Source organism: Ranitomeya variabilis, chromosome 3 (assembly GCF_051348905.1).
Source record: "Ranitomeya variabilis isolate aRanVar5 chromosome 3, aRanVar5.hap1, whole genome shotgun sequence".
NCBI classification, from domain to species: Eukaryota; Metazoa; Chordata; class Amphibia; order Anura; family Dendrobatidae; genus Ranitomeya; species Ranitomeya variabilis.
Window position 1 is genome coordinate 81,387,203 of NC_135234.1, and position 21,558 is coordinate 81,408,760.

Consider the following 21,558-nt stretch of genomic DNA (forward strand, 5'->3'; position numbering starts at 1 on the left):
GAGTGTGGTGCATGGGTCTGCTGCCAATGTGTCATAAATACACAGGAAGGGGTCGATTCATTAAAACTTGGATTGCACATGCCAGTCTTAATGAAGGGCAAGCTGGAGTAGGAGGTGCAGAATTAAGAGGTGTACTAACTTAATGAATTCAACGCATCTTCTCTCTGCCATGCGCCTCACCAGAAGGTTTCTCCAGTCTGTTCTGATGCTTTTAATTAATGTGACCGGTGTGCATAGTCACTCCCAGTCCCTTGAAGTTTCACCCATTTTGGCGGAGTTGCTTCAAACTGACGTGAAAATGCAAAATGTTTCAATTTTTGCAATACTCTGTATTGTGCACAAATTTTATGACTTGTCGAAGCATTTTACGTTGATCATTGATGAATCTGCCCCATCGAGTATATATTAAAGCCAAACAAAGCGGACAATACTACTCGTACTTGCTCGTGGGACAGTAAGCTAGACCCAATGCTCGATTACATAAATCATGAGCTGATATGACTAGACATTGAAGGCCGCTACACTAAAGGTCCCACATACACTATACAAAGGCCGGCTGAAACCATAGATATGTGAGAGTAGCCGTCCATCTGATGTGTATGGTGTCTCCCTGACAAATTTTGGGGAGAGAAAGATCGACTAATGGGATTTTACTACTCGATTCTTTTCTTTTTAGTGAAGGTAGGCCACAGTCAGAGCTGTGTTTCTATGAGATTTTTTTCTCTATCCCTATTGAAAATGTAAAGCTCAACCATTTGAGGGAAATTTTAGAATGAACCAGTAAATGAAGCAATATGGCGGGACAGAAAATGGGGCCCTCTTCGTGTTCATCGGCAGATGAAAAAATTTTTTTTCTTCTTGTGTCTCACAGCTGAAAGAATGGTTGACAAATACAGCTATACATATGAGGGAGGGGAAAGAAAGCAGCACATAGAAGATTTTAGGTATTTTTGTTTATTCTGGTTTAATATTCACAATGTAAACAATAAATTTCCTCAACCACAGTATTTTCTGTAAAAGACAAAAGAACAGCGTTTGTACAAAAATGCCCTTAAAAAAACCCCAACATATTGTGTTTACATTTTACAAAAGAAAACTTGCCGAAGAGTGATCTGCTATCGAGAGTCTCTGAGAGCGGTCCTCTCCTAGCAGAGGCCAGACCAGGATACACGGACGCAGACAAGACATCCAATCAGATCCAAAACCCCCTACTCATCCACAAAACACAAACCTTGTCTCAACACATTCCCCTTCCTCTGGTGTATTAAGGGCGCTGCATCGGGAGCTCTACCAAATTGGAAATGTTGACCAGACTGTGAAAATAAATCCAACAGTAAAAAGTAGATCCATAATAGTTGGGGTAAACTGTGGTCATTTCCAAACAACTTGGCAGGCACATTCTGCCGCAGGGATAGATTGCTAATGTGTAAAGTAGGGAGGAAGTTTACAGACTATAGACAAACTTAACTCAAAGCCAGATACTAAGAGCCATAGTTCAAGAATAGCTGGAAAGCCAGAGTTTATCTCAGCCCATAGTAATCTGATCATACTTGGGAGGAACATCTCTGTCTCAAGGAGCAAAAACTCCCAGCATGGCTGGAGGGGCTGGGACGGAACTGGCATCTATTGTCAGAGGTTACAGAAGGCATTTAAAAGGCAACTAGACCTAAAAAGGCCAGTTCATCCAAGTCTAAAAATCAGGATTTTCATTTAGCAATTGTCGTCTTGTCCAGGCTATTACTCATGGCTGGGTTTTGGACGTCTACACTGCCCCGCAGTATAAAGACAACCTGCTTTCTAAACATGTTTTACCATCCTACAAAAAACAATTCTGGAGCATCCTTCCTCATACCACCTCCTTGTGCCATTCCCCGAGTTATTCTTCCTGGACATTCCTACCATCAACAGGCCATCTGGCTGCACATTACACATTAGACTCTGTAGGCATGTCCCCAATGGGAAAAAAAACAAAACACAAAAAGGTGTTAATGTATTTATGCATTTCCAGGAATAATAACAGAGGAGCAGCGCATTGCAGGACTCTTAAGAAAAGGTGCACTTGGATTAGTATTTTCTGGGGAAAGCAAGTATTTGCTAAAACAGTCATGCCAGAAGTGGTAGCAGGGCCTCTTTAAGGCACATCAATATAGTCGATCGTTCTGAAACATTGTGCCTATAAAGAGTAACAATGTTTTTCTATTATTATTATTATTGATCAGGCTTTGCAAAATTATGAATCTGTATAATATATTCCATTCTGTTTCCTGCTCTCAAACACCATGCTGAAAAGTGATGTTAACTGTCTAGTTCATGCTCCTTTAAAAGCCGCTTTGAACTGCTCCTCTAGCAACAATCCTTACTCAAACACTAGTTACTAACATTCTCTCTTCTCTGCTCCCATCCTGCATGCTCAGACAAGAAGAGTGTGTTTGAGAAGGGATCCTTGGTAGAGCTGCAGTTCAAAGCAGCTTCTAAGAGAGCATGAAGTAGGCAGTTGTAATAGCACTTTCAAGCATGGTATTTGAGCGAGAAGGAAGCAAAGTAAGGTAGTTGAGTATATTGCAAAAACTGATCAATAATTAAATAAAAAATATAAGTTTACTCTTTAAGGGATGCTCAAAATATTGCCTGCATAATGACAAGATTATGGCTTCTGGGGTTGTCTGCTTGAATGGATTGGCCGTCGCACATATTCACTGATACTCCATTCATTGCCTATGTTACTAACCATTTTTGTCAGTCCCATAAAGTTGCAATTGTGGTACAACCCCTTTAACTATATCCGGAAAAATTATCACATGATTGACAGACTAATATTCCATTATCTTCTTATGCCCATAGATCCAAGAACCAATAAATACAGCTCCAAAGTCAGCTTGTATCTCCATGCGTTTCAAATGCTTTTCTTTACCCTTCCTCTGCAATATGACCATAGCAGCAAATAAAAAACAACTGCTAAAAACGGAAATGATCAACGGTAAAACATTACTATATTGGAGTATTCCAGTTTGCAGCAAATCTTGCTATTAAAAACCCCAAACGTCAGTAAAAGTGTAATATAGAACACATATATTATATGTATGTATTTGTATGGATGTTGCGGGCATGTGTATAGATGCCCAAAAATACACCTATATAATATACTTTTATGTCTTCACACAAACTAATTAAAAAAAAAAGAAAAAAAAAAAAGAAGCAGAACACGGTTTCCAGGAAGGCCGAACCCTTTGTAGCTTTGCTTCGATATCACACACACACAAACACACTATGTAACATATACAGGTGGTTTTCGTACAGATAGGCAGCACTGAGAGTCACGAGAATTACAATGTGTGAAGTACAGCAGGGACGAGTGGATCAGTAGAAAGAGGTGAAAGGCAAAACAAGGAAAATGGCCATAAACTCTGACAGTTCACAGCATATTCAAGTAATGAAGGGTCAATCCCCATAGAGTAGACCAACGAGTAAGAGCACATTCCAACAAAGATTGTGATATTCTTCTCCCATTTACATTGCTATGATTTTCTAAGATGTAACACTACTTCATGAAGACCTTCTTGTAAAAGGAGAAGTGGCTATGTTCCGCAAGACAGGGCTGCGGCTTCTCTTGTCTAACAAGTACAAGCCGCTGCCTCATACTGCAACATTTAGGATGCTATGGGGACAATGTGGATGTCCAGCAAAGGCTCCCCCCTCCAAAAAAAAAAAAAATATATGTCAACACCTTACATGTTACTGTCCTAACAAGCCACGAAACAGGCATCGTCTTGCTTAAAGTAAGGTTCATAGTGATATGTAAAAGTCAACAGCCACATGGCACTCTGGATCCTACTTGCCGACAGCATCTGTAAATGCATGGCGGCACTGTCGACCCCAAAAGGCATTAGGTACAAAATTAAGGGATGGATTGGGACTTTTCTATAAGAAAAAAAAAAAGAGAAAGATAACGACCTCATTTAATGTAAGCTTTACATGCAGCCCACGGAGGTGACAACTTTAGAACATAGCGACACCAGTAATAAAACCTCGGACTATCCTAAAACTTTCACAGTTCGGTAAAAATTGAACGGTCATCTACCCTCAGATAAAGCTTCGATCTAAGGATTCGAAGAAGCAATTGAAAGTGCGCCTTGTTCCTACAACATTGACAGACACGTCAGTCGGACAACAGGGTCCGACGACCATATAGGAACAGTTACCTGCTTTTTACTAAGGATCTCGTAAAACGAATATTTGAGGTTTCAGAGTTAAAAAATAAAAAAACGAACATAAAATAAAAACACACAATTATATTTATATATGTACAATGACTTACATGTGTGCAGTCAGGAATTACTTACAAAGGGAAGGAGATGTAAGGGAACCCAATACCATACATGCATCAGGAACAATAAAAATGTCAAAATATATAAAATTAACTAATAAAGTGCACATTCCTCACATATTACACCTGCCCCTTTATAAGAATGAAAAAAAAAACCACTAAAAAGTTCCAGGATTACATGGTATTGTATAGTGGATTGGTTGTTCTTTTCTTCTCATTGGTCTTTTTAAGTCTTCTCAAAGGATGAGTTCTACCATGTTCGTGCTTGGGAGTGACAGTTATTAGTGGGACTGAGGGGTCTAGTACCACCGGTGGGTGAAGGTGCCCCTGGGAGACAGTTAATTCAGACTCAGGACTTGCTATACCCTGCTGAGTTGAACCAAACTCTTTGGCATACTGCACAAGAGGCTTATCTACTGGCTTGCTCTTTGCGACACACTCTGCAGTTTTGATCTGCTCTACAAAATGTTTTGTGGGTTCCCGTCCCGAGGAGGGCTGCACGGAGAGAATACAAAGCTTTTCAGGTGGATCTTCTGATTTTATATCCGAATCAGATTCATAATTTCCTGGCACGATCCTGAGAGAACTCTGAAGCATGTCAGGGTAAGTCTGATTATTTTCCGATGAGACAGAGTCTCTTTCTGACAAATCGTCTTTAGAGAGTTCTAAACAGCCCAGTTTGGCCAGAGACGCTGAACGTTTCATCAGGGACGGAGTGGTGAGACCAGCTTGCCGAATCCGTGCTTCAATTTCCTTAGCTCTTTGTTTGACAACGCCAGGATTGCTACTAAAGTCTTTGATGCTGTCACTACTTGAACTATGAGGAAGGCCAAAAGAGAAGGCGGAAACGTCCAACACTTCACGCAGTTCTCGTATGTTCTCAGTAAGCTTGTTGATTAAATTAAGATCTTCATGGCTCAGCTGGGACAAGGCACTGTCTGCTTCCCTTTGCATTAATTCGCCAAGGCCCATAAAAGTGGCACCTTGATACTTGTCTGGATGGTTCGACAGGTTGCCTAAACTCTCATCAGTACTGGTGCAATCTTCAGTGGCACCTTCTAAAACGATGGTGCAAGGGTGACACTGGTAATTTGGGCTAGGGACACTCGGACTGACACTCGCATCCTTTAAGTCAATTACAAGATTGTGCTCTTCCTGGGCACTGTCAGATGGAAAAGTTACATCCAGTGAACCAAATTTCAAAGGTAGACTTTCTATTTGTGCAGAGGACCTGCCCGATGCACTTGGACAGACATTTTCCAAAGGCAGTTCTAAAGATGGAGCCTTCGACTCTAGAACGTCTTCACTACTGACGCTGAATTCATGATGACCGAGGTTATTGTCATTGCTATCATAACATTGAAGTACAAGGTTATGTTCCAGATCTTCTACTTTCTTTGGACACTGTACTGAACCATCTTTCTCTAAAGGTTTGGTAATAAGTAGATGATTCTCGTTTCCTTGCACTTTAGCTTTTACTGCTAACTCTGAGTGATTTGTGTCTTGCTTCACTTGCACATATTGATAGTCAGACAACGGAGATGACTGTGACTCTGTAGATTGCTCAGATCTGAGAAGTTCTGAAGAGTCTAACCCTGTAACTTTTATTTTGACTTTTTTATCCTTTTCACCATCTTGAACATCAAGCAAAGAGTCTTCAAGTTTATTTTTTGGAGCTGAATCACAAAATGAGGAGTCATTCTTGGAATTTTTCCTTGTTGGCACAGCTGCGGTATGCTGCTGCTGTTCCTGCTCTTGCCGTAAACGTTCCTCAAATTCCAATGTGGCCCTTCTGACGGAGCCAGCACACCACTTGGGAGCCTGGCTTGGAACGTCCGGGTGGTCATTCGTCTCACTTGACGTTTCAGAATCTTCCTGAGAACTTTGTTTGCACTTCTGGTCATTAGACTTGTCATGTGGTGGCGATGTGCTGGCCTCACTTTGCTCCTTGCAGTTGCTTTCAGGCTCCCAAGCAGATTCAAGTGACAGATCGTGGATTGTATTTCTCTTTGGTGCTTGTACTTGGCTAGACAGATTGTCTGTTTTCTGTTGGCACTGGCCTACTCCCTGGTTGAAAGACTCGATTTCTGTGATTATTTCCTTCACAGATATTGCATTTTCGGAGTGGGATTTGGGGAGATGATCTTGAACACCTGGTTCAGAGACCTCCTACCAAAAAAAACCAAAAAACAACAGTTAGTACCATATACAATACCATTAGCTAAAATGCAAAATTAATGGGAATAAGGCTAATAAATATTTAAGGGGTTTTTCAGGAATTTTGTAGTGCCAAGGATGTAGGTTCCCACCAAACAAAAATGTTTGGTCTATCTGTAAAACCCTTAAGTAAACAAATTCACAGAAGAAATTTTCTGAAAGTCAAAAAATTGAAATTCTAAGATGCAAAAAAACATAAAACAGATTTCGGGTACCAGATACCTAGTGATCCAACCACATCAATTCTTCTATTTAAAAAGAACACACCTCAGTGCATACTCTCCCAAAGTATGTAGTATTAAACCTATAACCAGCATTACATATTACATGTATATTGGCTCAACCTGCCATTTTCTGTGGAGTTGCCCAACCAAATAAAATGTATGGGGCTTCCTAACTGCCCAATTCTTCTGTTCTTTGGGAAAATAAGGTACAATCAGAAGAGTGTCAGCAAACTAATATGGCCATACACAGATCAGTGCCATCTCTTCTTACTGCCTCTAACTAAGGTGTATGGAGCCTTTAATCCGCTCTGAACACATTTGGTCAAGTGTATTTATCTACAGGAGGAGTCCGGAGATAGTCATCGGCAGAGTGCTGGTCTGATGGCTACTGCTTGCCTTATAATGTAGCATTATAGCAGCACTGAACTTAGTAGGTTTGTAGGGTGCAATTACCTTTGGCTGCTCCTCATCTGTAGACGAGTCTTCTGAGGCCTGAGGGGTGCTAACATCTACATTTCCTCTCTGTTTATCCGCAAGACTCTCAAACATGGATGTTTCTGGCCAAGAACCCTTCAGAACACCATTCCTAATATTGCTGATCTGCTCATCTATTCGGGTGGTGGAGCACGTCCGAGGTCGATTCTCCTGAGATAATTCTACAAACTTCTCCAGTGCACTTAAGAAATCAATTCTGTCCCCACTCATGTCTTCAGATTGGGAGGTAAGAGAGGACTGATCAGGAGATTCTAGGAGATCACTAGTGTGTGATCCTAGATCCCTTAGTGGCAGGAGATGGCAGTTAACCTCATTCTTCAGTGCATCCTTCTCCATGTCTTCCAGCGTCAGGTCAGGTAGCTCGGAATGACCAGTTAAGCTTTCAGAAATTGGAGACAAGTCTTCCGTGTGCCGGTCAGTTCTACAATTGTCCAGGAAGACTGACGACTCCTCAGAGCAGCATCGCACTGAGCAGCCATTCACGGTGTTGAGATTTAGAATATCCTCTATTTGTCCAGTGTGATAGTTACAAGGTGTAAACTCATAGCGTGCTTGCGTTGTGTTGCACAAAGAGGTGCTGAGGGGGCAAGTTGGGTTACAGTTATCAGTTTGGGGTCCCAGTGTAAAGGAATGATGCATGTCCGAGAGCTGCTCAGCCGACGATGTAATTTCCTTTTTGCTCACGTCCATTCCGGTTTTCCCAATGGATTCATGGTGATCGGATAGGTCGCTGTCTGAGTGAGAACGCCACAGCTTGTTGTGCCTCTGTTTGCTGCAAAGTAAAGACGACAACGTTACCAAAACTACATAAGCAATTATGCAAACACACAACTTTGAGACGATAAATTATCGGTGCATAGGTAATGGCATCCATTGCCAAAAAGACTATCACGATGTCACTATGCAAAGCAATTTTGCCAGAATTAAGAAGTAAATTGCTTTTGAAAGCTTGCAAATATTTTGTGCAACTTGAGAGTTGTGCAAAAAACACCAAACTAGGTGCAGCTGAGGTGGGACGGGGGCTGAGTGGAGTCAGATTTGTGGCGAGGTGCACGAGGCTCGTCAGACACCCGATTCTTTAAGAGGTGAGCACCTTTAAGAATTGCTGGCCTTGATGACTTGGGGCCTATAAGTCTTATTATTAAGCTGCCGAAAATGAATGCAAACCAGTTAGGCCTCATTCACACGTCTGATTTTCTCACATACAAGAAAAAAAAAATGGACCGATTATTTTGGCCAGACTCTGATCAGAGTTTTTTCTCGTAAGTTTCTCCGCTTTGTCCATTCTGACGTACCATGTCATCAGAGATGGGTCGGAACTCTTCACAGACACAGACTTGCATTGCGAATTTTGATCCAACCCTCGGATCAAAATCAGACATGCCTCCGCAATCAACCAAGGACGTGTAAATGGTCCCATGAAGTATCACAGCTACAAGATGGGCTTCAGAAGGACGGCCTTGACTCTAGATGATGCACGCTTTTTTTTATTATTAATAAATGTAACCAGATTCTGGAGCTGGCACACTGCCGCAATCACTTGGCAGAGCTTTGGATTTCGCTATTGGTATAAACTAATGATATAAATGTGCCCGAAAAGTAGATATTGGCAGGAGCTTGTGTCCAGGACATGACAAGTCAGTATGACATGCAGAGAGGGATCACATGAGTAATACCCATGGACACCTGTTGTGTCTGTCATTGCACCAAACTTTTCCTGGAAGGAGAGAAGTACGCTGTGAACTTCAGATGTGCTGGTTCACATGGAAAAACAAGGGACTGAAGAGGCCGTTACCTTGAAACCTTACCCCATAGTCATATATGCTGCAATGTGGCTTCTGCTTGATGGACATAGGTTTATCGAATTCTCAGCAACTTTTTAAACTGAACGTCGCAAACTATCTTGATAAATATTTTAAAACAATGTAGAAACGCAGGAGGCACCTTGTGAGGTCACCAATTTCTCCACAATTATGTGCATTTACATCTCATCTATGCACTTGACATGAAATTTAAGGCTCACCTTGCTAGCAGAATGCCCTGATATTCCTCCAGTTGCTTCATGAAACTAGGGTTAGGTTTGGTAACGGTTCGCCTCTCCTTCACGTAGTCAAAAGCTCTATCCAGGTTCCAGCCGTACTCCTTCATAGCATAAGCGATCACAGTGGAAGCGGAGCGGCTGACTCCCATTTTACAGTGCACAAGACATTTAGCTCCATGTTTTCTGCAAGACACGAGGCATAATAGAGAGATATTATTACACTGCACGATGCTTAGACTGTAAAGACAGTAATTTTACCCAAGTATAGAAAAGCAGGACAAATAGAAATACCAAAGAAATCTAATAATGTTTGTAACAAACCCAAATGATAAAAAATTCTTTCAATAAAAATGATTTGATTTTGAAAAGGAAATACTGTGAAGCTGAACTGTTTCACCAGTAGAGGGCGATATTTGCCGAATAACGATCTACATCCAGACCGCGAGGCACCGATGTTGGCAGCGTGGCGGCTTCATGATAACGCAACACTCGGACACGTGTTTGGATGTTTATAAACCAGTGATAATATATCAGCTTGTGTTTCATCAACATTAACACGAGAGCTGGGCCTCCCGTTTCAGGACAACATGACACGGAAACACTTCCGGCAAAAACATCCCTTTGAAAATAATAATATTCAGTCCAGTAATATAACCAGTCTCTCTACGGAAAAGGGAAGCCAGACTCAAAAAGCAGGATATTACATGAAAACCCCCTAAACTTTTACAATTCAATGCTCTGAAGGATAAAAGTCATTACTTCCAAATCTAATCTTGTGTAAGACAAAAATATATTAAAAGGTGGCCATACATATTAGACAAAGTTTGTTTAAAGGGGTTGTCCACTACTTGGACACCGGAGTCTCAATCAGCATCTTTGCCAGCAGGGAAACAATAACCCTTAGGCCGGGGTCACACTTTCTTGAGCAATGCGAGAAACTCGCACGAGTCTCTCGCATCAATACCCGGCACTGCCGCTGGCACTCAGGCCCGGAGCATGCGGTTGCATGTATTTCTATGCAGCTGAATGCTCCGGTCCCCAGTGCCAGGTATTGATGGGAGAGACTCGTGCGAGTTTCTCGCATTGCACATGCAAGTGTGACCCCAGCCATATACTCCACTCCAGCGGTGTCAGCCCAGTCTCTCCCGGGGCTTGCCTCACATTGTTATATCATGCGATCACTGCAGCCAATCATCGTTGGCTTCACTCTCCCAACCTTTAGACTAAATCAGACATCAATAAAAAGTGAGCGGCAGCTCTGATTTCCTCTTGATGTTTGATTTGTCTGAAGACGGGGAGAGTGAAGCCAGCGGTGACTGGCCACAGGAATTGCGTGACAATGTCAGGCCATCCACGAGAGAGTCAGTGCCAACATCACTGGAATGACGTTGGAGGGGAGTCTAAGCATTTTTATTTTACTGAAAGTAAACATGTGGAGTGAGACAGGGTTGTCCGACTAGTGGACAACCCCTTTAAACTTGTGATTTCAGCAGGACTGGACAACTACTGTGTATGGAGTATCAATGCGTATGTCCTGACGTTCTGTTGGATCTCAACCTGCCTGCTCCTTCTGTTCTCAAGAGAGATAAGCAGCAGCCAGGGGCGTCTGGCATTTCCCCTCTGCCCACTCAAAAAAAACATGCATGGTTGGCTGCGACAAGTGAGCATGTATATGTGAGGTATTCACAATACTATGTTGTTGGATTACTGATCCGTAAGATAGGTCAATCAAGAGGAGATCAGGTGCGTTCTGGCATCCGGGGCGCCCATCAATCATATGTTACCAGCTCCGGCAGCAACTGGATGTAACTAGTGTACTGAGAAGAACATCACAGCAGATAGTGGCCATTGCCCAAGTCTGCATACCAACTCCTATAAGAATGCCCCTATTCCAAGCATACATCATCAGTATCATACTAGCGGAAAATCCCTTTAATCAAGAGTTCTTAGCACAAGGAGGTACAAAAGATCAATTCTAGAGATGAGCAAAAAAAGCAGGCTCATGGTCCAAAGACCACCATACGGGAGTGCTGTAAACCTCCTCTCCAGGGCCTAATCCAATATGCAGACTTGGCATGATGTCATCACTGCAACATGATGCGCGCACGATGTCACGCGGAGCCTGCTAGTCAGAAGAGGCCTTGAAGATTCCACGTTGGTCGATGGGGTTCACAGGACCCTCCAGCTGCCACGAAATACTGACATGGCCGCTAAACCAGGGTCCTGCAAATAAGATTCGCTCATAATACACAGAAAACGGGTCAGATTTACCAAGCGAATTGCTCCAGAATTCAGTATTATACACGCGTAAAGTCCAAAATAGAAGTAGTAAGTAAGAAATCCTAAAAGTGGCACACAGAAGCGTAATAGTGACAAACATGTCTGGTGCAGGGTGCCAAATGTATCACTGAGCCGCAGGTGTCAATGTGATTGATTTGGGGCAGTTTCTGTCCATATTCGGGACAATAATTTATCCATGTACTCACTTAGCTTTCGAGATGAATTTGTATGTATCATTCCAATATGCCAGCAGGTCCGTGCCTTCCTCATCATACACTCGGATATTGTGATATTCAAAAACTCCAGGAAAAAAATTATCGATCTCCCTTGTGACATTCAAAATGTATCTGACCCTGTAGGAAAGATGAAGGGAAAAGTGATTAATGTGGTGACCTTGCAAAAAAACAAAACAAACAAACAAAAACACTTTGTAGATACCAAGAGCTGGAAAAGACTTCTGCGGATCTTATCATTAAAATAAAATAATATAGGAGGCTACGGGTTTAAGGTTAACATCTCCCGTCATTGGCACTGCTCACCTTTCCCATAAGGTTTCAAAAACAGTCGTAACCGCATAAAGGTTATCCGAGAACAAATGGTTCACAAAAGTAGTAGTTTCACACCCCCGCCAATAAAAATCCCAGAAATCAGTCTGTTAGGACTTTGTGCATAGTTGTACCATGTGCTGTCCCGACACCCTACAAAATGCACACACAACCTTTATCTGATTTACCCATAAAAAAATGACTGGGTGTATGTGCACAGATCTAGAGAATCTCTGGCACCATGGTCACTGCCTATAGAAGCAGCGCCCCTTTTATCCGGGGATCCATAGCATTGCAGCTTAATGACAAGTGAATGGTAATACCAGATACACACCAAGGGTAAAACCGCTGCAGACTCTTAAAATAAAGCAGTCAGGTTTCATTTTTTGAATTTTTAAATCCAAGATGTGTTTTGAGATTTATTAATTAAAGCGATTGACCCAATTAAAGGAATTGCTGATTACTACTAGTCCTACCACAGGGACCAATCCAAAAACCAGAGCTCTGAAATGCCTAGTTTGACAGTTCTCTCTGGCAGACCCATAGATAATGAACAGTGTGATGTGATCAGTGGGGGTCCCAGCAGTAACAGAAATCTGCAAATGGATAGGCGACATCCTGCTCAGCTGGGACCGCTCCTTTACCGTTCGCCATTCTTAGATTAATTCATTAGTGTCCACGCACATATCCAAATCCTTCTCGTTAGGGTAAATTCACAAGAGCTTATTAAAATAAAAAAATAATCAGTCAGAAAACTGAAGATTTTTTTCTCACTTGTCATCCATATACAAGTTTTTTTTTTTTTTTACTCAACATCAACTAACCATTTATAGTCTCCCATGTTATAGAATGCATCCTTAAAAACCGGATGCTAAAGTAAACCATAGACATGACAGAGTCGCATCAGATTTATGGAAGAAAATGGTGCCTGCTGCGATATTGCTTTCCGTCAATGAAATTTAAAAACAAAAACAAAACACACACAACAAAAAACAAAAAAAACAAAACAAAACGTTCATCTGCACTTCCCCATAGAATAACATTGGTTCGAGTGCTGTCCGTTGTTTTCACAGACAGCGCTCGGACTGAAAACACGGTCTTGTGAACGAGCCCTATACACGATGAAGGCTCTTACCCCCTGGTCTGCAGATCTTCCAGATTGGAGGCGTTCCATTCGGAGCCCTGCAAAAACAAACACCAATTCAGTAATGACTCCAATGAGCTCACTCCAATTATGGAGTAAGAATTCATTATTCATCTTAAAAAAAAAAAAAAAAAACCCCATCTGCCAAACTCTTTATGTAACAAAAGGGGAGATCTACAAACTGTATAGGAGAGCAGACATTTCAGTGAAAGTGTTAACAATTAAAGTTCCTCACTATTCCACCAAGCTTTGCTAAGGAATAACACACAGAAACATAGCATGAAGGCAAACAGATGACCTCAGAGTCCATGTAATTGAACCCATCTGAAAAGCCCTTTCCAGAGAGGAACAACCTGTCAGACCAGGTACATCCTCCAGTGAAGGTCACATTTCCACTGATCTCACAGGAGCTGTAAGAAGTCTTTTTCAGAGGTCCCTGTGGACCACCAGGATGTGTGTGCAGGGACAATGGCCGAACACAGCTGCATCCTGGTGCCAAACAGGCCAAGTCCGGGAGACTTACAGGACACTACACAGCAAAGTTGGCCAAAACAATCTGCCAGGAGAAAGTGTGCCACCATGATCACTACATGGCAACACATTTAGGTTTAGTTTTTCTTACAAGTCGCACGAACCCTTGAGTATCAGATAGATCACAGCATCACAAATACACGTCATCCAGAGCAACGCACGACCGGTGCCTGATAACCATCATACAGAAAAGTGATGAAGACCAGTGATGGAAGACTTCCTGAAGTCCGTGGGGTCAGGTATGACCATAATCACAAGCACAGGCTGGACTTTCACTGACCCAACTGGAACTACTTCAGATCTGGGTATGTGACAGGTAAAGGATGGGCTTATATACAAGTGTCAATGAAACTGCCATAACATTAAAGGAGTTCTCTGGGATATGCGGTATTACTTATGAAAAAGAAAACTTTTATTTTTTTAATATTTTATCCAGCGTGGAACGTTATGAAACTTTGCTAATCACTTTATTAGGGAACTTGGCTTCATTACTTAAAAAAAAAAAAAAAATTGCATGTAAGTGGCTTCCAAACCCATTCCTTTTCCCAGTCTATTTGCGTGCCATTATCATGCATTCATATCAGAATGTAGTTTTTTGGAGTACAGATGATGGCAGTGACAGGGTCAGCACCTGTCTCCTCCTCTTGTCCTCAGGTCTGAACCTGTCACTGCCATCATCTGTACTCCAAAAAACTACATTCTGATATGAATGCATGATAATGGCACACAAATAGACTGGGGAACTGTCTTTTGGTTTTCAGAACTACAGGTCCTTCTCAAAAAATTAGCATATAGTGTTAAATTTCATTATTTACCATAATGTAATGATTACAATTAAACTTTCATATATTATAGATTCATTATCCACCAACTGAAATTTGTCAGGTCTTTTATTGTTTTAATACTGATGATTTTGGCCTACAACTCCTGATAACCCAAAAAACCTGTCTCAATAAATTAGCATATTTCACCCGACCATTCAAATAAAAGTGTTTTTTAATACCAAACAAAAAAACCATCAAATAATAATGTTCAGTTATGCACTCAATACTTGGTCGGGAATCCTTTGGCAGAAATGACTGCTTCAATGCGGCGTGGCATGGAGGCAATCAGCCTGTGACACTGCTGAGATGTTATGGAGGCCCAGGATGCTTCAATAGCGGCCTTAAGCTCATCCAGAGTGTTGGGTCTTGCGTCTCTCAACTTTCTCTTCACAATATCCCACAGATTCTCTATGGGGTTCAGGTCAGGAGAGTTGGCAGGCCAATTGAGCACAGTAATACCATGGTCAGTAAACCATTTACCAGTGGTTTTGGCACTGTGAGCAGGTGCCAGGTCGTGCTGAAAAATGAAATCTTCATCTCCATAAAGCATTTCAGCCGATGGAAGCATGAAGTGCTCCAAAATCTCCTGATAGCTAGCTGCATTGACCCTGCCCTTGATGAAACACAGTGGAGCAACACCAGCAGCTGACATGGCACCCCACACCATCACTGACTGTGGGTACTTGACACTGGACTTCAGGCATTTTGGCATTTCCTTCTCCCCAGTCTTCCTCCAGACTCTGGCACCTTGATTTCCGAATGACATGCAAAATTTGCTTTCATCAGAAAAAAGTACTTGGGACCACTTAGCAACAGTCCAGTGCTGCTTCTCTGTAGCCCAGGTCAGGCGCTTCTGCCGCTGTTTATGGTTCAAAAGTGGCTTTACCTGGGGAATGCGGCACCTGTAGCCCATTTCCTGCACACGCCTGTGCACGGTGGCTCTGGATGTTTCCACACCAGACTCAGTCCACTGCTTCCTCAGGTTCCCCAAGGTCTGGAATCGGTCCTTCTCCACAATCTTCCTCAGGGTCCGGTCACCTCTTCTCGTTGTACAGCGTTTTCTGCCACATTGTTTCCTTCCAACAGACTTACCATTGAGGTGCCTTGATACAGCACTCTGGGAACAGCCTATTTGTTGAGAAATTTCTTTCTGGGTCTTACCCTCTTGCTTGAGGGTGTCAATGATGGCCTTCTTGACATCTGTCAGGTCGCTAGTCTTACCCATGATGGGGGGTTTGAGTAATGAACCAGGCAGGGAGTTTTTAAAAGCCTCAGGTATCTTTTGCATGTGTTTAGAGTTAATTAGTTGATTCAGAAGATTAGGGTAATAGGTCGTTTAGAGAACCTTTTCTTGATATGCTAATTTATTGAGACAGGTTTTTTGGGTTATCAGGAGTTGTATGCCAAAATCATCAGTATTAAAACAATAAAAGACCTGACAAATTTCAGTTGGTGGATAATGAATCTATAATATATGAAAGTTTAATTGTAATCATTACATTATGGTAAATAATGAAATTTAACACTATATGCTAATTTTTTGAGAAGGACCTGTATCTCCTCAAGAGGAAGGGCTCATGCAGAAGTCCAAGGATCTTGGTCCGATCACAGACTGGCCGCAGGTCTCCCGACCTCATAGAAAAATATGAAGTGGTCATGTTCTGGTGAAGAGACCCAAGGCCAGTCTGTGCATTGTGATCAGTGATTGAACAGAGATCCTCGGTCACCTGCATGAGACATAGGTGCCAAGCTGACCCTTCACTGCCATCATCTGTACTTCAAATGGTACACCCAGATATAAATGCAGTATAACAGGCAGACCGAGAAAGAACAGGGATTTTTCAGCAATGAAGACAAATCCCCCAATTAAGTGGTTTACAAAGTTTTGAATATGAATATATATGTATGTATATATATAAGTTTAGTTTTTCTTGAGGAGGTCTGATCTTTGGAATGTGGGAGGAAACCAGAGCACCCTGGTTGCCAGCTTTTACATATTATTGTCACAAAAATGATATAAACTCTCTCTCTATACCACTTGTAGATGAGACCTGCAACATGAGAACCAAAGCTCAGCCCAATGATGATGTCTAACCTATACATGTTCACACTACATGTGACCGGTAATGACTATTAGAGGTCACATTGGCTATGGAAGCAGCTACGGGGGGCACAGCCCTGTACTTTGCTATGCAGCAGCTGTGGGTAGCAAGAGTCGAACCCCCAGTGATCTGATGCTAATGCTTTAGTTGTAAAGCTGGCCATACACAATAGATATCCGTTGGCTGAGCGATCATTCAGCCATCTCCTTTTTCCCCTCCATGACAGAGCCCCTGACAGACCCCCTTGTCCCTTACAGCAGCGGTTTATCAGCATGACAAATAGAAGGATTGGTTGTCAAAATTCAACAAGACGGATCCATATCCCCCATTATTATCTGTCAATGAATCAGGAGCACCCCATATACAGTGACAGGTCGGGCAATCGCACCAAAATTGGTGGGTTCGACAGACTTATCTATTGTGTATGGGGGCCCTAAGCCCCAGATAACCCCTTAAAATGATACAGGTCAAGCAGTCACCACAAAGAATCCCGCAACCAATGGCAAACGCCAGTCGTCCCCTGGAGCCGGCCTCACGCTTTATGCTAATGTGCAGTCTTTGCATATTCGCTGATGTCAGGACTTCCGCTTATTTTTTTTTCATGAGTGATTCTTCCCCAAGGTGCCGTTCATATCTTGGCATTGGTCCCTGGAAAGATTTTATGGCGCTTTGGGATGCGTTCTCTCTACAGGGTCTACGGGCAGCTGCCAAGAATGTTTCTTACCCCCATACACCCAGCTTTGAAGCTAGTCTTCCATGTACAACAAAGCCTGCTGTCTCCACCGCGGCTCACCATCCTCCTGTTACCAGTGATGGAGATCAGTGTCCTCGCAGTGTAAATAGTCTAACATCCCTAGAGAGCCCGACGGTCATCTGGCATTAACCTCGCCCGGCTTCTAAGCACCGCTGCTGTTTCCTGCTCTCTGATGTGATAAAATAAGCCTCAGGGATCCATTCTTCCAGAGGAAAAGGATAAGCAGGGCCTACAAAATGTCCTCTGCCCTTCCAGTGGTGAAAACAGAGCTCAGAAATTACAGAACAGACTGTATGTTATACCGATGGGGACTTACACTAATGGGGAGAGTACAGGACCTTATAAACTTGCTCCACACATCATAGCTGGCTGTAAGTGGATTTGTTTCAATAGTCACAACTTACATAGTGACATGACCCAAAATTAGAGCAGACGACATGGACCCGCTACCACGTCATTTGATATTTCATCTACATCAAAACGAACTACACATGCCCATGAGATACCATTATTAATTTGCCCTTGGATCCCAGTTTTGAGCGTAAAAAACCCCACAAGACTGTAAAAAAGAAACCTTTTAAAAAGGGATTACCCCAACTTCTTAAAAAGGGTAAAATTGCAAAGTGCTTGTAAAGGCAAGGAACTTTATCATTTGTTTTTTATTAAGTACTTTATCTGCTAAAGAAAGGAGAGACTTTTTTATTCTACAATTTACTGCTCATTGCTGAGGTTACCGGCCACTTCTGCAGTTTATTAGAACAGTCTCCTTGGCAAGGAACGCAGTTCTTACAAGATTTATTCCATAGAGCTTGCAAGCGCTGCTTTGAAGCTGTCCAGACCTGTCAATTATCAGGATAGCATTGCCCAAGTCAAGCATTAAGCCAATAGTTAGGGGAATGGTGCAATCCTGAAGACAGAAGTCGATAAATGAAAAAGGTACTAAGGATTAAAGTCCTAGTCTGGCCACAGGCCTAAAAACCTGAAGGGACAATCAAAAGGATCTGTAAAGCAGTCAGCACAGGTGCTTTATAGGACAAATCATGGCACTTCTAGAGTAGGTGCACACGTAGAAAATAGATACGGTGCACTTAAATACGGTGAAATAATGTTGCTTCAGAGACCCGGTCGGAGCAAGACTTTCATCCACAATATGGGTGCACAAATATGCCCATCTGAACCTGTGAAAAGTGTTTGTTGCCAGGAAAATCGTGGGGTAAATGGATCAATGCCAAACTCCGTGCTTCATTAACAGCTGCTCAATGTGCAGATTTGCACAATCTCACCACAAGCAAAGTCCGGCTAAGAAAGTTCATGTTGAAACCTTCTTGATAGTAAAGTCGTCATCATGTTGCAGGAAATGAATCTTACACACTGAAACCACTTCCCCCTAAGAGGCCAAATTAGCAGAGAATATAACCGAAGTACGTCACGTTTGGGAAGCTCATAATCTCAATTCGGTTTAGAAATAATTCGGAACAACAGGGTGAGGTCGGCATTAAGCAGATTTGTGACGTACCGCACATTGCGGAATCTTATGCACCAGAAGAAGCCGCACCGGCTGAACGTGAGAACCAACCTAAGTGCCTCTATAGAAATTGCAAAAAGGAGCTCTTACCAGATACACATGGTCAAAGATTTCAGTAGGGCTATCCATCTGTCCTAGGATCACAATCATCTCATTGTCAATGAACTCTTTGAATTCTCTCAGGTTACACACCATCTGCATCTCCAGCTCGGTCCGGATCTACAAAAGTAGGATCAATTATTGTCAACCTTCAATATGGCTCTCGACTACACCAAATGAAAATATCACCTAAATCTGCAAGAGGCTTGATGACTACGCCCCAAACTGCTTCTTGATATATCCAAATCTAATCTGGGATGAAGATATCTGGACAGCTTCTATGTGCAACCATGATAGAAATTATGTTGTAATATATGTAATAGGCATCAAAAAAAGTTACAAAAGCAATAGTCAATGACATGAAGACAATCCAAATAAAAAGGGTTTTGCAAAAACAAAACCTTAAAAAAAATAAAAAATGTTTAGTTCATCATTAGAAACACTGCTGCTTCATTGCAGCGTCACCCCTGTCCATGGTTGTGTACTATGCTGATCTGCAATAACACAACCAATGGACAGATGTTGGGTATTTTTTTTTCCCCCGAACTCCTTGAAGTCCCCCTTAGGCGAAACTCAGATATTCGTGAAGCGACTACAAAATGATGTCCAGACAGGTTGGGGTTCTCCTGTCCACAAAGCAGCCGTGTCATGCATGCCTTGAGGTTGTAACGTTCGGGTCAGGAAACCCCAACCAGTCCAGTCATCACACTCCACAATCTGACCATATTTCAGAAATGTCCGAGTTCGGCGGTACACTTTGAGGATCTAACCCTGAAAACGGAAACATCAGATATTGCTATAATGGGTGATGTGAACAGTGTTCTGATTTTACTGGGGAGAGAAGACAGATTGAAAATCATCATATTTCCTCACCTCTTTGGATGTGATGTTCTCCAGGTCCTTCTGCATCATGATTTCTCTTAATTTAATTTTAATCAGACGTTCTGTGCGTTCTCGCTCGGTCGGGCTGTTAAAAGACAAGTGCCAGTAGTTAATTCACGGTGCGTTACATGCCATGTTATCATAGGGACAGGTGCTGGACTGCTGCGAGGTGAACATTCCCCATGTTATGTCATAGGGTCATTATGCAGAGAACGGCCAGTGATGTTCTCATGGCTGCTACACGATGGCTCATGTCTCCCCCACCTAGCCAGGAGCTGTATGGTCACAGGCCATTTATGGTTCTGTAAAGGAGCTAATCGCATGCCGTTAACCTCGATTCCTCGAGCGTTATCACTCACTGCAAAAATAGCTCAAGTAATCACTTATGATGCTGCTGCAGGACATCTCTACAAAAGAGAAGACAAGTCCTTTTCATGAAGTGTCCACTACGGCTATGTGATGTATTGAAGCAGCTGACCATTTATTATTTAAATAGAACCTGCAGCTCCCTTACAATGAAAATACCCAAATATTCATGAAAAGCATATATGGCAGTGGCATCAATGTCACAAAATAGACTTCACCTATATTAAAATAGGCTGGCCTGAAGGAGCTTCAATGAATATGGTGCTGCACACCAATACACAGCTCCTTGGGGGAGTGTGGGTCGGACAGGTTTTCCTAGCAGAGATCTAGTTGTGTAGGCAGTCCTGCACAAAGAACTTCCTAAAAGAAGTATGGAATTTAGGGCGGAAAAACATTCTTAGTGCCACGTATAGGCAACGATCATGTAAGTCACTGCTTCAATCCACAGTGGGAGTACTAAGGACATCATTTTACCCAGAGATCCTGGCCTGTAGACTGCTAGTTAAGTTCTTGCTCCCCATCATTACAGAGCAGAGTACTGGTTGGGTGGAAAAACATTTATGATGCAATTTTAGGGTACAGAAGTCATGCCCAACCAACCAGTATTCTGCTTTATACTGACAATTAGCAGGAACTCCAAAGCAGCCATCTACAGATGAGCATCTCTAGTCAAGTTTATGGGCTTGTACCTATAGAAGGCACTAAAGACCGTTTTCTTCTTTCTGGAGGAGAAAATATGCAGACCAATACACACACCAACTAACTAACCCACATGCCTTCCAAAAGCCACAGGAAGAGATACATGTAGGAACTTACACATCAGTGAAGAGCACCGGTGAATCGGAGCGGTGGGACTGAACATCTTGCATAGCATTCCATTCGTTGACCGATGTCTGGTCAGAGTTAATATGACTCTCATAGTAACTAACCCACGTTAAGAAAAGGCTGCCTGGGTAGTAATTGTTGGCACGAGCTACCTCGCAGGCTTTATGTAAGCTTTGCAATGCAGACCTGCAGAAGAAGACAAAAAAAACTTCATTAAGCTCAATTAGACAACAAAATATAATAAATTGCAACGTAAAAGGAAAGACGAGACTCTCAACCTACCACATGGCTTGTACGGACACTGGTTTAAATATGTGAACCCTGTTGTCTGTAGATACACTGAACCCCCTAGAAATCAAGTACAAAGAACTGGGTGAAAT

General features: G+C 42.3%; 1 protein-coding gene across 4 annotated transcripts in view; it reads right to left on the reverse strand.

Annotated features, from left to right (window-relative positions):
* Nucleotides 1-939: 939 nt before the first annotated feature.
* SSH2 (slingshot protein phosphatase 2) overlaps nucleotides 940-21,558 on the reverse strand; it is a 231,569-nt gene continuing 210,950 nt past the window's right edge. For all 4 annotated transcript variants that reach the window (XM_077294281.1, XM_077294278.1, XM_077294280.1 and 1 more), the window contains 9 exons: nucleotides 21,461-21,526; nucleotides 21,170-21,364; nucleotides 19,979-20,072; nucleotides 19,097-19,225; nucleotides 13,262-13,308; nucleotides 11,788-11,934; nucleotides 9,284-9,484; nucleotides 7,219-8,032; nucleotides 940-6,493 (listed from right to left, as the gene is read on the reverse strand). In XM_077294281.1, the coding sequence (XP_077150396.1) occupies nucleotides 4,499-6,493; nucleotides 7,219-8,032; nucleotides 9,284-9,484; nucleotides 11,788-11,934; nucleotides 13,262-13,308; nucleotides 19,097-19,225; nucleotides 19,979-20,072; nucleotides 21,170-21,364; nucleotides 21,461-21,526 (3,688 nt within the window). In that variant the 3' untranslated portion in view covers nucleotides 940-4,498. The remainder of the gene's footprint in view (nucleotides 6,494-7,218; nucleotides 8,033-9,283; nucleotides 9,485-11,787; nucleotides 11,935-13,261; nucleotides 13,309-19,096; nucleotides 19,226-19,978; nucleotides 20,073-21,169; nucleotides 21,365-21,460; nucleotides 21,527-21,558) is intronic.